Below are 14,703 nucleotides of genomic sequence, written 5' to 3'. Positions count from 1 at the left end.
TCCTAGTCCAAGCACTGCAAAGCCTATCCCAAAAAGGATGCTTACCTTGAGTAGTCCCCACAACTCTCAACCAACAGGTGCAGAGCGGGGCTTCTAGCAGGTAATGGAAGGTGACAGCCACCTTGTGGCACTTGGTGGCATTACCTCCTCCTTACCTGACACTCCCACACCGACCTATTTTAGCTGGTAAACTTACAAAGTAATCAACAGCCTTAAACCACATGCCAAACAGAGCGTATTTTCCATATTAGAGTCAACAACACTTTCTGAGATCTCATGGGACCTTTTGAGATCAAAGACATTGGGGAGTGAAGGAAGCTTGGGAGATCATCTAGTTCAACCTCATTATTTTACAGATGAGGAAACAAAGGTCCAGCCGGAGAGATGAAGTGATTTGCCCATGATCACATGCATAACACATTGTAGCACTGAGATTTGAATCTAGGTCCTTTAACTGAAAATCTAGGATTCTTTCCTATTACCATTGAATCATTTAGAGATAGATGACAGACAGATAGATGGATGGATGGATGGATGGATGGACAGATACAGATAGAGGAGATAGACAGATGGACAGGTAGATCGAGATGGATAGACGGATAGACAGACAGATGGACAGACAGACAGGGGAGATAGAGGACAGACAGTTAGGAAATGTGGGCTAATGTAGTTTAAATAGCCTGAATGATGCTGAACATACATTTGCTTGGTTGTTTTCTCTACTTATCTGGACCAGCATTAGACACTAGAGATGAATGGGATGGCATGTTTATTTGCCCCCACCCCCCACCCCCAGCCGAAGGACAATAGAAAGTAAAGTGTGAATTTCTCAGCAAGTATATTTCTGGTAACATAGGCTCATTGAGCTGGAAAGCACCTGAAGTCTTCTAGTCCATTCCCCACATTTTACAGATAAGAAGACCAAGTCAGAGAGAAGTTAAGTGACTTGCCCAGTGTCACACAGCTAGTAAATGTCTGAGGTGGGACTTGAACTCAGGTTCTTCTCACTCCAAGTCCAGTGCTTTATCCTATGCCATGCTGCCTCTGATAATTGATTTTGGGTTGGCTTTAAGTAATTCATAGTGCAGTTGCCACGATGCTGATGCAGAGTAGGGGCGAGGGAATGTAGTTTTCCAAACAGAATTCTATTCAATATTCAACTTTGAGATTCAGTTTCTTTATGGGCAACATGGGGGTGGGGATGGGGAGGAGGCTGGTGTAGTGAAAAGAGGACAGGATTGGGAGCCAGAGACTTTAGGTGTAAAATCTGGTTCTGTTGCTCCCTGTATAACCTTGACTAAGGCATTTCACTTCTCTCCTTGTCTCCTTGTTCATCATAAAATGAGAGGGTTGGGTTAGATGTTCACCAAGATCCTCCACCTACGAGTCAATGAGATGACAGGGAGGATTCCACATGGATGGGAAGACCCTGTGCAAACCATCCAAAACAGTCACACCAGTTTCTTTGAGATGAGGCTAACAAGCATTGTGAGTACCACCAAGAAGCATCAGAATCTCGTCTTCTAAGCAATGGCTGAGATGAGAATTACGCCAAGCCAAAAGCGACGTCAAGTTCTACTGAAATTGAGCTCCCCTGATGTTCAATAGCATTAAAGCTACTGTGCTCATAAATACACATTTATTTATTTCATTAGAAATGCATAATTACAGTTCAATAGCATTTTCTCCTAGAAAAGTAGTTTAAGCAACAATTCCATCAAAATTGTTAGTAGTCTTTTTTCAAATACCTATTTTCATTACACTGAACAGAAAACACTTAGCCAAAGGCCTTGGATACTTACACTCATTTTTTTTTCCAATTTTTTTTTCTTTTTGTTATAAACACCATAGCAAATTAAAAAAAGCCATTTAGACAATGAAAAATATTTTAGTTCTTGATTTTTCTATATGTAGTAAAGTATCTGCTCCATGCTTGCTTCCATCTTTCTCTAGACTCCCAACAGTATATGACTCAGAAGACATGGGAAGTGCTGCTGGTGGGGGATGTTAATTTATTTTTGAACTTTTGATTTTGCAGGAGAATTTTTTTTTTGTCCTTGGAGGAGGATTTCGCTGTCTGTAAGTGCACTCTAACAGAATGTGTGTGTGTGTGTGTGTGTGTGTGTGTGTGTGTGTGCGCGTATTGACCTCCCATGCATTAAACCATGAGGACAACATGGTTTCAGAACAATGATCACATCCAGGGAATCGCCAGCCAGTAAGGGTGGTGATCACTTCCCCCTCAGGTCTCTGGATGGAAGCCACGGCCAATCAGCACAGCCAGGGCACCTGGATCTGCAGCCCCTCGGTCCCCCCTTCTGCCTCACTGGATCTGGATGGCGCCATGCTCAATCTGCATTTCTGGCTGGAGAGTGGACTGAAGGGCATCCGTGCTCTGGAACAAAGTTTTAGAAAGGACATCTATCAGGATATAGTAACAAAAGTCACTGAACAAATAGAACGAAACCACCTTCAGGTGCCCTTGTCCCCAGATGTGAAGTTGTCTCCAGAGAGGTAAGAACTCAAAGGGTTGCTACGACCACTCTCACCTGACGGGCTCTCCCAGCATCCTGTCCAGTTCACTCTCTTTTTGCCCTATTTTCTCATGCAGAAATAATACCACTGCATTCACAGAATGCTTTACATACATTACTTCATTCTGATACTTAACTCAATACTCATTTTGAGGTAAGTGATAATGTTAGTCCCATTTTTTTAGATGGGAGAAATGAGGAGTAGAAGTAGAAATGAGGAGGTGACTGGACGAAGGTCACACATGAGAATCAGCAAGACTCAAAGCCGATCTTCTGGTCTTTCTAGTCTACTGTGCAGCTAGGGGGCGTTGTAGATGATGCCTGGGTCCTGGAGTCAGGAAGACGGTAGTTCAAACCCTACTTCAGACATATATAAGCTGTGTAACCTCAGCCAAGTCACTAATCCTCTGCCTGCGTCAGTTTCCTCAACTGTAAAAAAAGGTCGAATGGTAGCACCTGCCCCTCAGGGTTGTTAGAAAGATCAAATGCAGTAAGGTTTGTTCAGCACTTAGCACCGTGCCTGGCACGCGGTGCGCACTGAATAAGCATTTATTCCTTTCCCCCTCCCCCGATCCTGTTTCGCCTGGATGAGAGAATCCATTTTGTCAATTCTCTTAAAAATAGCTCTTGTACCCATTCCCACCCAATATTATCAGTCACCTGAGAAATACATTTAGACTTTTTAATCTATATGCTGTATCTTTGTAACACAAACATGGCATTATTATGAAAAATAATACCTTGGCAAGGGACTCCACAGAAAAAGAGAGGTTCTTAAAATACACATGGTGACTTTCAAGAAACAAGACAGGTTTTCTTGAATAAAAATAAGGGTAATAGCTAACATTTCGATGGCACTTTAAGGTTTGTGAAGCACTTTTACATATTACCTCATTTGAAGGACAGAGGATTATAGATTCACTGCTAGTAGAGACCCACTTTAATTCTCTCAATTTGTAGATAAGGGAGGAAAGGGGGAGGAGAGGGAAAGGAAGAAGGGAAAGAAGGAAGGAAAGAGGGAAGAAGAGGGAGAAAGAAAAAGAGAGGGAAGGAGAGAAGGAGAAGAAGGGGAGAGACAAAGGTAGGGAACAGTTACACAGGCAGTAAATAGCAAAGGTGGGAATTCAATCCCTGAGTACTTTTAGTCCAAATCCAAAACCTTCACCACCATGCTGGTGGAAATCAGTCTCCTTACTTAAGAGGCCAATTAGAGAATCACTGGGACCACTTAATAAACCTCTTTGGAGGTCTACGGAGGGGTGAAAAAGGCAGAGAATGTGAATCGTTGTTGTGCAAAGATTATTTCCTAAAGACAGCAGCCAGACCAACTGCCCATGTTACCCATAATTATCTGGTAATACTCGGAAGGGTACATGAAGCAGTATTCTAGTCTTGAACAGAAGCAGGGTATGAGAGACCATGCCCTCTTCTGGCTGTTACACCTGAAGAGAACTGTAACATATTTGGATTTGGAGAAGGGAAAGGGAGCTAGACTTTTTAGTTTAGAGAGATAAGAACAGAATGGCCAGAGCCTATGCCAAAGAGCTAGCAGCATGAGATAAACATAGCTTAGCTATTATAGAGCTAAAAAGCTTTCATGAAGGTTAAAAGGTAAGTGGAACAAATAAAAGATGGGATGCATCATAGAGGAAATGGCCCTCATTATCCCACAGTGCAGCAAAGACAAATGGCTTACAAAAAGGCCTAAGGTGAAGGACCTAGGAGGAGTCATTAGGGGAAACTAGAATGCTTTAAGGGTGTTATCAGTGAGTCCATGTGTTCCATGATGTTGCCCCCCAACCCCACCAGGGATAAAACCCAGCCTTGGATGGACCATAAGGCTGATCCAGGGAAGCTATTCTCCCATCTTTGCGTTCCTTCTATCAGACCAAAGACAAGGTAAGGGCCTAAAACAATGCTATGATTGCGGCTCAAGCTAGTAACTAAGCCACGAGGTGAAAAAGACAAAATCTATAGGATTGAGAAGATAAATTAAGAAAGAAATAGGAGCTACTATTTATGAAAGGTAGACAAAAGAACAAGGAAAATGACAAAAAGGAATGAGTAGAAGAAAAGCAATAGAAAAACCTGTCTCCTCTTTAGAAGAGAAAAAACAAGTTGACATTAAAAAGACATTTTACACACGGACACACACACACACACACACACACACACACACACACCCCTCAGTCCACTGGGACAAGATGGAAGGAACTTGACGACAGGTAGAATGGAAGAAAATACAGATGTACCAGGATTGAACATTTTATTATATTGCTCCTAGCATTCCATGGTATCATATGAGACACACTCTGGAGTCATAAAAAGAACGTTGGTTTAGAGTCAGAAGATGGGACTTTGAGTCAGGCCTCTGACACTAGCTGTGTGAGCCTGAACAAGATAATAAAAAAAATGAGAGGAGGGGAACAAATCCCTTTGCCTTTTCGTCAGCTCAGTTTGTTCATTTGTAGAATGGGGATGATACTTATTCTACCTGAATCACAAGATGGCTGTGAGTAAAGTACTACTAACATTTAAAATATTCAACAAAAGAAAAGCATTATTAATATTAAAATATATTAAATCCATCTATCGATAAGGATTTATTAAATGTCTAGTATGTGTCAGGCACTATGCTAGGCACTGGGGATTACAAAGACAAAAAATGAAGACCCTACCCTTGAGGAGTTTATATTCTCAGGCACAGCTGCAGTGAGAAGGCTTCCCTAACACCACCCAGCAGGACTGCTAAATGTGGTGCTGTTTAAAGAATCGCTCCTTAAGAGAGTGGAGGAGGGCAGACAGAGGTCAGTGCTACCACAGGAACCCTGGATCTACAGGGAAGACAGAGCACTGTGGGGAAGGGGAGCGGGAGAACTCCTACTGAGGATTCAGATACTAAGTGACCTGGGGTAGGAGACAAGTCAGAGTCTGGAACCAAGCATATGCTGGCACAGCGAAGCCCACAGATGGTAATGTTACCACAAGTTATGTTTGTTTCATCATTGTCATAATCATCAGCTGACATTTACATAGTAGTTTAAGGTTTGTTAATAACAAGTGGTATTTCATCCTTACAAGGAAGCAGGTACTATTTATTATCCCATTTTACAGATGAGGAAACTGACATCACACAACTTGCAAGTGTCTGAGGCAGATGGGAACTTGGGTCTTCCTGACTCCAGTTTCAACAGTCTATGCAATGTACCTCCTAGCTCCTTCCTAGGCTTCAGAACCAGAAAGAACCCCAGAACTTGTTTTCAGAAATACGAATATCTGAGGCCCAGAGAGATGAAGTGATCTGCCTGTGGTTATTCATCCATGGGGACAATGTGGGAACAACCAGGATCTGAACTGAGCCCTCTGACATCAAAGCCCTTTTCACGCAGCTATGAGCATTCAAGGGCAGTTCAGCAGGCTGTCTATGAGAGAATATTTCTCAAGCTTGTAGGTGGGATGGAAGCGCTGACCAATCAAGTTTAAAAAGCGTGATAACCCTCAGAAGATAACTGGGAACTTTTAGGCATCCACAGCATCAGGGTTACACATTTATAACCAAAATAAGTTTAAAATTTCAAAATGACAAGAAAGAAAAAATCCTCAAAAAGAAATCAGGAATAATGAAAATTTAAAGACATGAAGTAAAACAATTCCAACATGTTTTTGAGGATGTCTGCACACCTCCTTGAGTGTGAGAAAGCGCGTTGCTGATATCTATGATGGGCCAATGGAATTAAAGACGGCTGGCCTCCCAGTGACTTCACAAGGAACAGTTTCATTTTTGTAAACAAAATAACCAAGTCATCATGCAGTCTGGATGTAGCTATATACTATTAAGAATACAAACTATCAAAATAAGTAACCGCTTGAATGAGCCCATTTGTGAAGATCATATGGTAAAAAAAAAAAAAAAATGAAAAGAAAGTATTTTTTTCCTGCTGAAATTACAAATGTCACCTTTCCTATGTACCTCGTGAATTGCACTGAATTTACTGAGACTGCAAACCTACTGGATGAGCTAAGTAAACAACACTAAAGACAGGTTCCCCTGACTTATCCTTAGGGCATGTACTTTAGTGCAACGTCTCACGGCCACCAGGGGGCGCTGCAGATGCAATGCAGAGTCTGGAGTCAGGAAGACCTGAGTTCAAATCCAGTCACAGACATTTAATAGATTACCTTAATAGGACCTACATCTCAGGACTGCAGTGAAGATTAAATGAGGTAATTAAATGCTAGCACCATGTAAGTGCTAGCTGCCATCATTATCGTCATCATCAGGGATTTTAAGTGTGAATCACATAATGTATGATGTAATTATAAAATCACATAATCATATAATGTATAATCTCTTCTTGCTTTGTCTGTGTCTTATAATCTGTTTACCTCATTTCCTTCAACTGAATGGGGTCAATCATAGCACCTACCTTGTTGACTTTTTCTGAGAATCAAGTATTTACAGAGTGTTTAGTACAATGCCTGGCGCATAGCAGGCACTTAATACATGCTTATCCAATTTCTGTTCCTTTCCTTTTCTCTGATGCACTTTATATGCTATAATAGATGCACACTAAATATTTGTTGGTTGGTTGATTGAGAAAAATGTTCTAGATGCTTCAAATAAGCCCTACATCCAATAGGAAAAAAAGAGAGCATTTTATACTTTAAATGGGTGAATTAAAGCAAAGGGGATTTGCAGGTATCTAAAGGCAAACAAAGGGCAGCTAGGTGGTACAGATATAGAGCACTGGACCAGGAGTCAGGAAGATTCATCTTCATTAGTTCAAATCCAGCCTATACATTTACTCGCTGTGTGACCTCAGACAAGGCAATTAACCCCATTTGCCTCAGTTTCCTCATCTGTAAAATGAACTGAAGAAGGAAATGGCAAACCACTCCAGTATCTGCCAAGAAAACCCCAAGTAGGGTCATAAATGGCTAAAAAGGCAAACAAATTAAAAATATTTATAGGACAGCTCTTCTACATTCTGATTATTATCAAATAATACTGACAATCACTAATTAAACAGTATTGATTTACTAATTTTTATTAATTATCCATCAAATAATTATAAAACAATGACTAACATTGGTAAAGAGGCTAATAAGTGCCCATTCTCTTCAGACAACCGGGCACCAGAAAGGAGAAGCAGCTTGGTAAAGTGGCAAATGCACAGGGCTCTGGAATCACAGGATCTGGGTTCAGATCTCACTACTGACACTTATCTATGTGACTCTGGGCAAATCATTTCCTCTCTTTGTTCATTTTCTTCCATCTGTAAATGAACAAGTTGGCCTAGAAGATCTCTAAGGTCCAGCTCCAAAGCCTATGAAACCCTATGAACACTTGTATTCAGATCTCTGTGCCCAGACACATGAATCTAATATGAAATCCTAATGAGTAATTAAATTGAGAGTAAAATAAGATTTAAGAGTCAAGAGGGACTTCTGAGTCTAACCCATCTCCCTTACTGAAAAAAACATGAGACACTAAGTTTTGTCTAAATCTAATTAATACAAAATTTCCAAAAAAGACCTGAGGTAGATGGGCAAAAGATGAGAAAGTCAAAAGATGGGAAGAGTCTAGATTTCAGGGGTCATGGAAGGACAGGTGCATTGTTGGAGGAGCTGTGAATCATTACAACTGTTCTGGAAAGCAATTTGGAATTATGCAAATAAAGGGACTAAAAGTAAAGGGACTAGTAGATATATACCCCCAAGGAAGTCAATGATAGGAAGAAATTTCCCATAGGTGTCAAAATATGTAGAGCAGACCTTTTTGTAGTACAAGCAAAGAACTGGAAACAAAGTAGATGCCCATCAGTCAGGGTGTGACTAAACCAATGGGTGGTACACAAATGAAATGGAATGGAATCTAACTGCTACAAGAAATGATAAATTCAAAGGAGATGGAAAGACCTGATACGAAATGAAGTAAGCAGAGCCAAGAAGTGACAACAACAATGTAAATGGAAAGAAAAACTACAAAACGATCCAAAGTGAATGCTGCAAAATTAAAAAGAATAAGGAGGGCTCCCAAAAAGAGATAAAAGATACCCCATCCACTCTCTTTTGCAGAGGTGGGAGCTATATGGGGGCAGAATGCTGCACAGATTTTCAGATGTCTTCTAAGTATTGATAGATATTGCTGTTTTATTTTTCTCTTCCTCTTTTTTAAAATATTTTTTGTAACATAGGATGGCTCTCTGGGAAAGGGAAGAGGAGAAATTCTGGTAATGTAAAAAAAAACAATACAAAATGTATTTTTAAAAAATATATATACTTCAAGACTTTAGATCGTAGGTCACAGAACAGAAGACCTGGAAGGGTCCTTAAGGATTGGCTGATTGACGCCCCTTAATTTATAGCTGCAAAAAAATGGCCTAGAGACAAGGCTACTTCCTCAGTGTCCCATAGAAAGTTCTAAACCCAGATCTCCATCCTCTCCATCTAGTGAACTCTCTATTACATCAACCTATATTCTACTTGGGGTGGGGAGGGGAAAGGGAGATATTTTACAAGAACTACATGTCTTTTCATATACAGATTTCTCTCCTTAACTTTGTAGCAAAGAATGGTTTACGAGGAAACGTTTTAGCTTCAGGATGGGTTCTTCTTTTCTTTTTTTCACCATTTAGTTTATTCCTCCATATTGTTTCGCATTCCTTTCCAGTTTATCTTGAGTGTAGTATAAATCTCTGTGGTTAACCACACTATTAAAACTTAACACAATGCAAAGTGTCACAAGTGTCTTTAGCTATTATCGCCAATCATGTGGGAAACAGATGCACGTGCTAGAAATGGAATGACCTACCCACTCTGAGGCACGTGAGACAAGTAAAGAGATTAAACAACCAAAAAGCCCTAAAAAATCCCACTGATATATTCAAAGGTTCTCTCAAATTCACCACTAATATTGGGGTGTTCCAAGGCAAAAGGAGAGTTGGCACTGAAATGAATGCTTCTCTAAGACCAGGCCCATGTTTTGCTGGATACACAAGAAGTTCCCAAACAACTGTGTGTGCTTAATTATTATCTAATGCTCTATAAAATATTCATGAATTTGACAGAATATTTAAAAACAAAATTCTTAAACTTTTAAAACACCACAAAATTATAAAAGAATATGCTCTTAGTGGCCTAGAATAAATATCAAGAAATATTATTTTAAACCCTCAGCAATTAGAGATGGAACTTTGCTCTTTACTACCTCGGTGACCCTGGATGGGTTACTTCACATGTGTGGAGATGGAAAAAGGTAAATAGCTTGAGCTCTGGAGGCTCACATACCCAAAAACAGAAAAAAAGGAGAAGGAAAATGTTAAATCCATAGAAATAAAGAGGCAATGTGGGCATCTGAGTAATCCTGGAAACAGTTCTGGGTTTGTCATCTGAGGACCTGGGTGCTGCTGCCCACTACTTCTGTGGCTTTATCCCTAGGCCTGTTTCCTGATCTTTGAAATGAAAGAGTTGGAATAGAAGATTTTTATGGTCCACTCCAACTCCCAAAATTCTATGGTTGTATCACACATCGACCTACGGTAAATTACCATCCATGCTACGAGCTAGGATTGTGGGCAGCAGTGAGGGAAGGAGACAAGAGAAGGGAAAGAGAAGGGATGGAAAGAGGGAGTAAAGAAGGGAAGGAAGCAGAAGGAATTATGTGCTTAGTATATGACAGACACCACAGGAGTCAGGAACATGCTTAAGTTAGTTTGAGGATGGAGGGTAAGTAAGCAACGAATCTAATCGTCCAAAAGCACATGTGAACTGGAGACCAGCCTGAAACAGTCAAAGATAGGAAGCAGGTGGGTAAATAGAAGACATAGCATACACAAGAACTGGGGTCAAGATTAGCAATGAATCACACCAGAAAGGAAGAGAAAACATGGAAAACAAAGTACACAGTGAAAAGGATGAGTAAACAGGTCAGCAGGGAAGAGTAATTAAGAACAGATTTGAGAACCCGGCACCAAGGACAATTTGAGTCTAGAAAAATGTTTTATTTTGGCCAGGAAGCTTCTTATATGCTTTTTTTGGGGGGTGGGGGTGGGGATGGTAAGACTGGGTCTTCCTATCTCATCTAGGCTGGACATACAGCCACTCGGGCTCAGTCCCAGTACTGAATGTCACTTCCAGCTTCATTTCTGAGCTAGGCCAGATGGGCCCTCTTCCAGGGGCTCACCATCTTGGTACAGGATTGAGAGAGGACACCCAATGGGCTCTAATCCTGCTCTTGCACAGGTGATCTGCTTGCCTCAGCTTCCCTCCCCATCCACCCACAGCTGGGATTACAGGTGCATACCCCCATGGCCAGCATTTTACATGAAAATTAGGAGCTGAAATGAAGACTCAGATGGTCAAGGGACTGCAAAAGGAAGCGGGTAAGCGAGTGACTAGCTGGAGCAAAGAGCGTGGGAATGGAAGTAACAAAACACTCAATTTTGATGGGAAAATGGGACACCTGCACAGAACAAATTTAAACTTGAATGTAATTGTAGAATGCAGTCTCTTCCAAACTGTAATTCTGTCATGTGACTGCGAATCATGAGGCAAAAATTGATCAGTGTCCAAATGCCTATGTGCAAATAGGCTGGACCATTGGTCCAGAGATGCTAAGGGTCATGGAGATAAGCAGAATGTTTCAATTGTCTAAAATGGCAGAAGTCAGTCAGGGAAGTTAAAGACTGCTGAGGGAGCTTGCCATCGATCCTCAGAAAAATCCTAGGGCAGAACAGGCGAATTGGGATTAGAGTGATAAATGACCTTTGAGGCCTCTTCTGGCTCTAGATCAATGACCTTATGATTAAATGGATAATTTGTGAGCACTGGGGGAAGCAGTGATTACTAGAAGTCATACCAGACTAATCCCATTTCCTTGTAGTTGCAAGTTTTCCAGATGACTACATTAGGCAAATGCTGTGGAGATGACGTACATCTGGAATCCAGCAAGGTATCTAAGGAAGGTTCTCCCATGAGATCCCCAGGGGGCAATGTGGACAAGTGCAGGCTTACAGCACAGATAAGAGGATGGAGCAGACACAACCGGTCACATCAAGATAATGAGTGAATGAACAAACACATTTATTAAGCGCTTACTGTGTGACAGGCACTGTACGAAGCAATAGAGACACAAACACAAAAAGCAATGGTCCCTACCCTCAAAGGGCTTACATTCTAACAGGGGAGGACAACACACAGAAGAGAGTGATGGTCAGGGACGTCACAGGGACAGCAAGTGCAACCACAGAACAGTCACAGGATTGATGTGTGCTTTCCAGGCATGCTGGTGTCGGCTTACTTTATTACCTGAGTGAAAGGTGGAAAGGGGACAACTAGCACTTGCATAGCATGAAGATGAACAGGAAAGAAAAGCACAGGGGTCTGGGGCAGGCTACAAATGGTGGAGTCTCTGAAGCCCGGGCACCCAGGACACAAGCTGACATGCTGGGCTGGAGGTGAAGGCTGGAGCGCAGGACCATGGCGTGAAGATGGCCGAGTGACAGCAGCGAGGGGCTCTGAGTCAGATAGAGACAGTGAGGTCTCACCAAGCAGAAGCCTACAGCCCCAAGGCAGAAGGTGGAGTGCCAGGTTGGAGGCGCAGGCTGAAGCACGGGAGCATGACATGAAGATGGCCGGCTAACAGCAGCAGGGGGCGTTCTGACTCAGGCTACACAGGGTGAAGTTTCACCAACCAGAAACCCAAGGACCCATGATGGGAGCTGAAGCACTGGGCTGGAGGTGGAGGCTGGAGCATAACTGATCCTCAGAAAAATTCTAGAATGAATTATTAAATGGATAATTTGTGAGCACTCAGGGAAGAATGGATCACTGGGAGTTGGCATGAGTTCACTATATCATGCCAGGCTAACTTCATAGGCTTTCATTCATACAGTTACTAGATTTATATACTAGGCTAATGTTATGAAGACATACATTTGGATGTCCACAAGGTGGCCTCTGTAGGCAAAATGGAGAAGTGTGGACAATAGGGTAAGATGACCAATCCATGTAGGGCATCAGTGTCAACCTGGATGGAAGTTGCAGTGAGTCAATAAACATTTATTAAGTACTAATTCTATGTCAGACACTGTGCTAGCACTGGAGACACAAAGAAACACAAAGATAGCCCCTGTCCTCAAGGAGCCCACTATCCAATGGAATAGGACAAATATGAAAATGAGACAAACTACATACATACATACATACATACACACACACACACACATACATGAACTAGATGGAGTGTAATCTCTAAGGGGAAGGCACTAGCAGTTGGGGAGGGCAGCAAAAGCTACCTCTGGTTTGTCTTGCAGGAAGCCAAGGACACTGAAAGGTGAATGAAGGGAGAGCATTCCAGGCACGAGGGACAGCCAATGCAAAAGCCTGAAGACAAGAGGTGAGGGTGTGAGGAACAGCAAGGAGGCTTCCTCCTTAGACTGGAAGCTCCTTGAGGGCAGGGATTGTTTTTGCCTGTCTTTGTATCCCTAGCTCATGATGGCTGTGGAGGAGAAAATGAGGCTGATGACCTCGAACAGCCCTCCCTCACTCAAATCAAAGTCAACTGCAAGTCATGCCATCATTTTCCTGATGTCATGGTCCTCTTTGAGAACAAAGGACAAACACAGCCTGTGAATAGGCTCTCCTCTCCTCTCTTCTCCTCAGGGTGGTCTGCCCAAAGGAAGGTACATTTCAATGGCTGAGGGTTGCCTCCTTAACTTCTGGTTTACTGGCTAGATTTCTTCCTCAAAGACCAAGTGTTAAACCCAGTTCATTCTGGAGCTCATAGATTGGATAATGGTCCCTGCTCTCCTAGCACAGAGTGAATGTAAATAGTAACTGTCTCTATTCTACCCAGGAACCCTGAGGGTCTTTCTCTCCTCCCACCCACCCCGATTTTTTTTTTAATTAAAGGGACCATCCCTTGTTTAACTTCTTAAAGAGTGAGAACCTGAAAAGACCTTAGCCTAAAAGGGCCAGGGTCTCCCAATGCATCCTGGGCCATCTCCAGTTGTCCCGATGAATATCTGGCCACTGGACCCAGATGGCCCAGGAGGAGAAAGTGAGGCTGGTGACCTGAGAACAAAGGACAAACACAATCCCAGTGCTTAGCACAGCGTCTGGCAAATAGCAGATGCTTAATACCTAGTTATTTGCTGGCTGATGAGGCTGGTGTGGGTGGGCTGCAGAGGTCATGAAGTGTAAGAAAATGGGAAAGGTGGGAACTGGCCAGGTTGTGACAAACTTTCATGCAAAGGATGTTACGTTTGATCCTGGAAGTGACAGGAGGCTGAAGTTTACAGAGCAGTAGAGTGAATGAGGATGCACTGGGGCGGGTGTTGACCAGTTACTGCCAGTATTGAGGTAAGTGGTGACGTGGGCCTACACCAGGGTGGAGGCTTGGTGAGCAGAAAAAAGGGGACAAATAATAGAGATGTTGTGAAGGCCAAAATGCCACGATGTGGCAATGTCACAGGGGAGGGGGGAGTGAGAGCGAGGAGCTGAAGATGACATGGGATTGGGAGCCCCGGCTCCTGGGACCATGGTGATGCACTTGAGAGGGACAGGAAAGGAGAGAGGACAGAAAGAGGAACTGAGAGAATTGGGGGGAGGGGGGATGCAGACAAATTATATAAACTACTTATCAAATTTGTGAATCACATGAAAGTGAAAGAGATAGCTGGCATCCCACTGGTCTAGCCTACTAACTGGATTAAATTAAATGGTAATCAATCAATGCCAAGTCCTGAACTCATGTGCAAAAACACCAACTGCTCCACCAGTACAGCCTGGAGGAAATGGAGTTGCACGGCAGCTCGTGCGACAATGAATCAGGCTTTTAGCTCATCACAAGCTCACTCACTCCAAAGTGACGTGATACACAACAAAAAAGCCAAGCTGACCCATTGGCTGTATTAACAGAAGCAAAGTGTCCAGAGAAAGGGAAGTGATTGTTCCATTCCAGTAATCAACAAAAATTTCCTCCACATTGTACCAGACGCTATACTGGTGAGACAATCTTGGAATATCATGTTCCTTTCTGGGGACCATGTTTCAAACCAACTAAAACACTTGTAGACAAGGCTGTGCAGATGCTACTGACAAGGAAATCCAAACCACGTCAGAGTGAATATCAGCTGAAAGTACTGGGAATGTTTAGACTAAAGAA

General features: G+C 42.4%; 1 protein-coding gene across 4 annotated transcripts in view; it reads right to left on the bottom strand.

Moving 5' to 3' along the window:
• Positions 1–1,625: 1,625 nt before the first annotated feature.
• LOC118845036 (BTG3 associated nuclear protein) overlaps positions 1,626–14,703 on the bottom strand; it is a 251,976-nt gene continuing 238,898 nt past the window's right edge. For all 4 annotated transcript variants that reach the window (XM_036753062.1, XM_036753063.1, XM_036753064.1 and 1 more), the window contains one exon: positions 1,626–2,395. In XM_036753062.1, the coding sequence (XP_036608957.1) occupies positions 2,324–2,395 (72 nt within the window). In that variant the 3' untranslated portion in view covers positions 1,626–2,323. The remainder of the gene's footprint in view (positions 2,396–14,703) is intronic.

Source organism: Trichosurus vulpecula, chromosome 3 (genome assembly GCF_011100635.1).
Source record: "Trichosurus vulpecula isolate mTriVul1 chromosome 3, mTriVul1.pri, whole genome shotgun sequence".
In the NCBI taxonomy this organism is placed as follows: domain Eukaryota; kingdom Metazoa; phylum Chordata; class Mammalia; order Diprotodontia; family Phalangeridae; genus Trichosurus; species Trichosurus vulpecula.
Note: the sequence above shows the minus strand (reverse complement) of the source record. Positions and strands in the feature narration are given on the sequence as shown.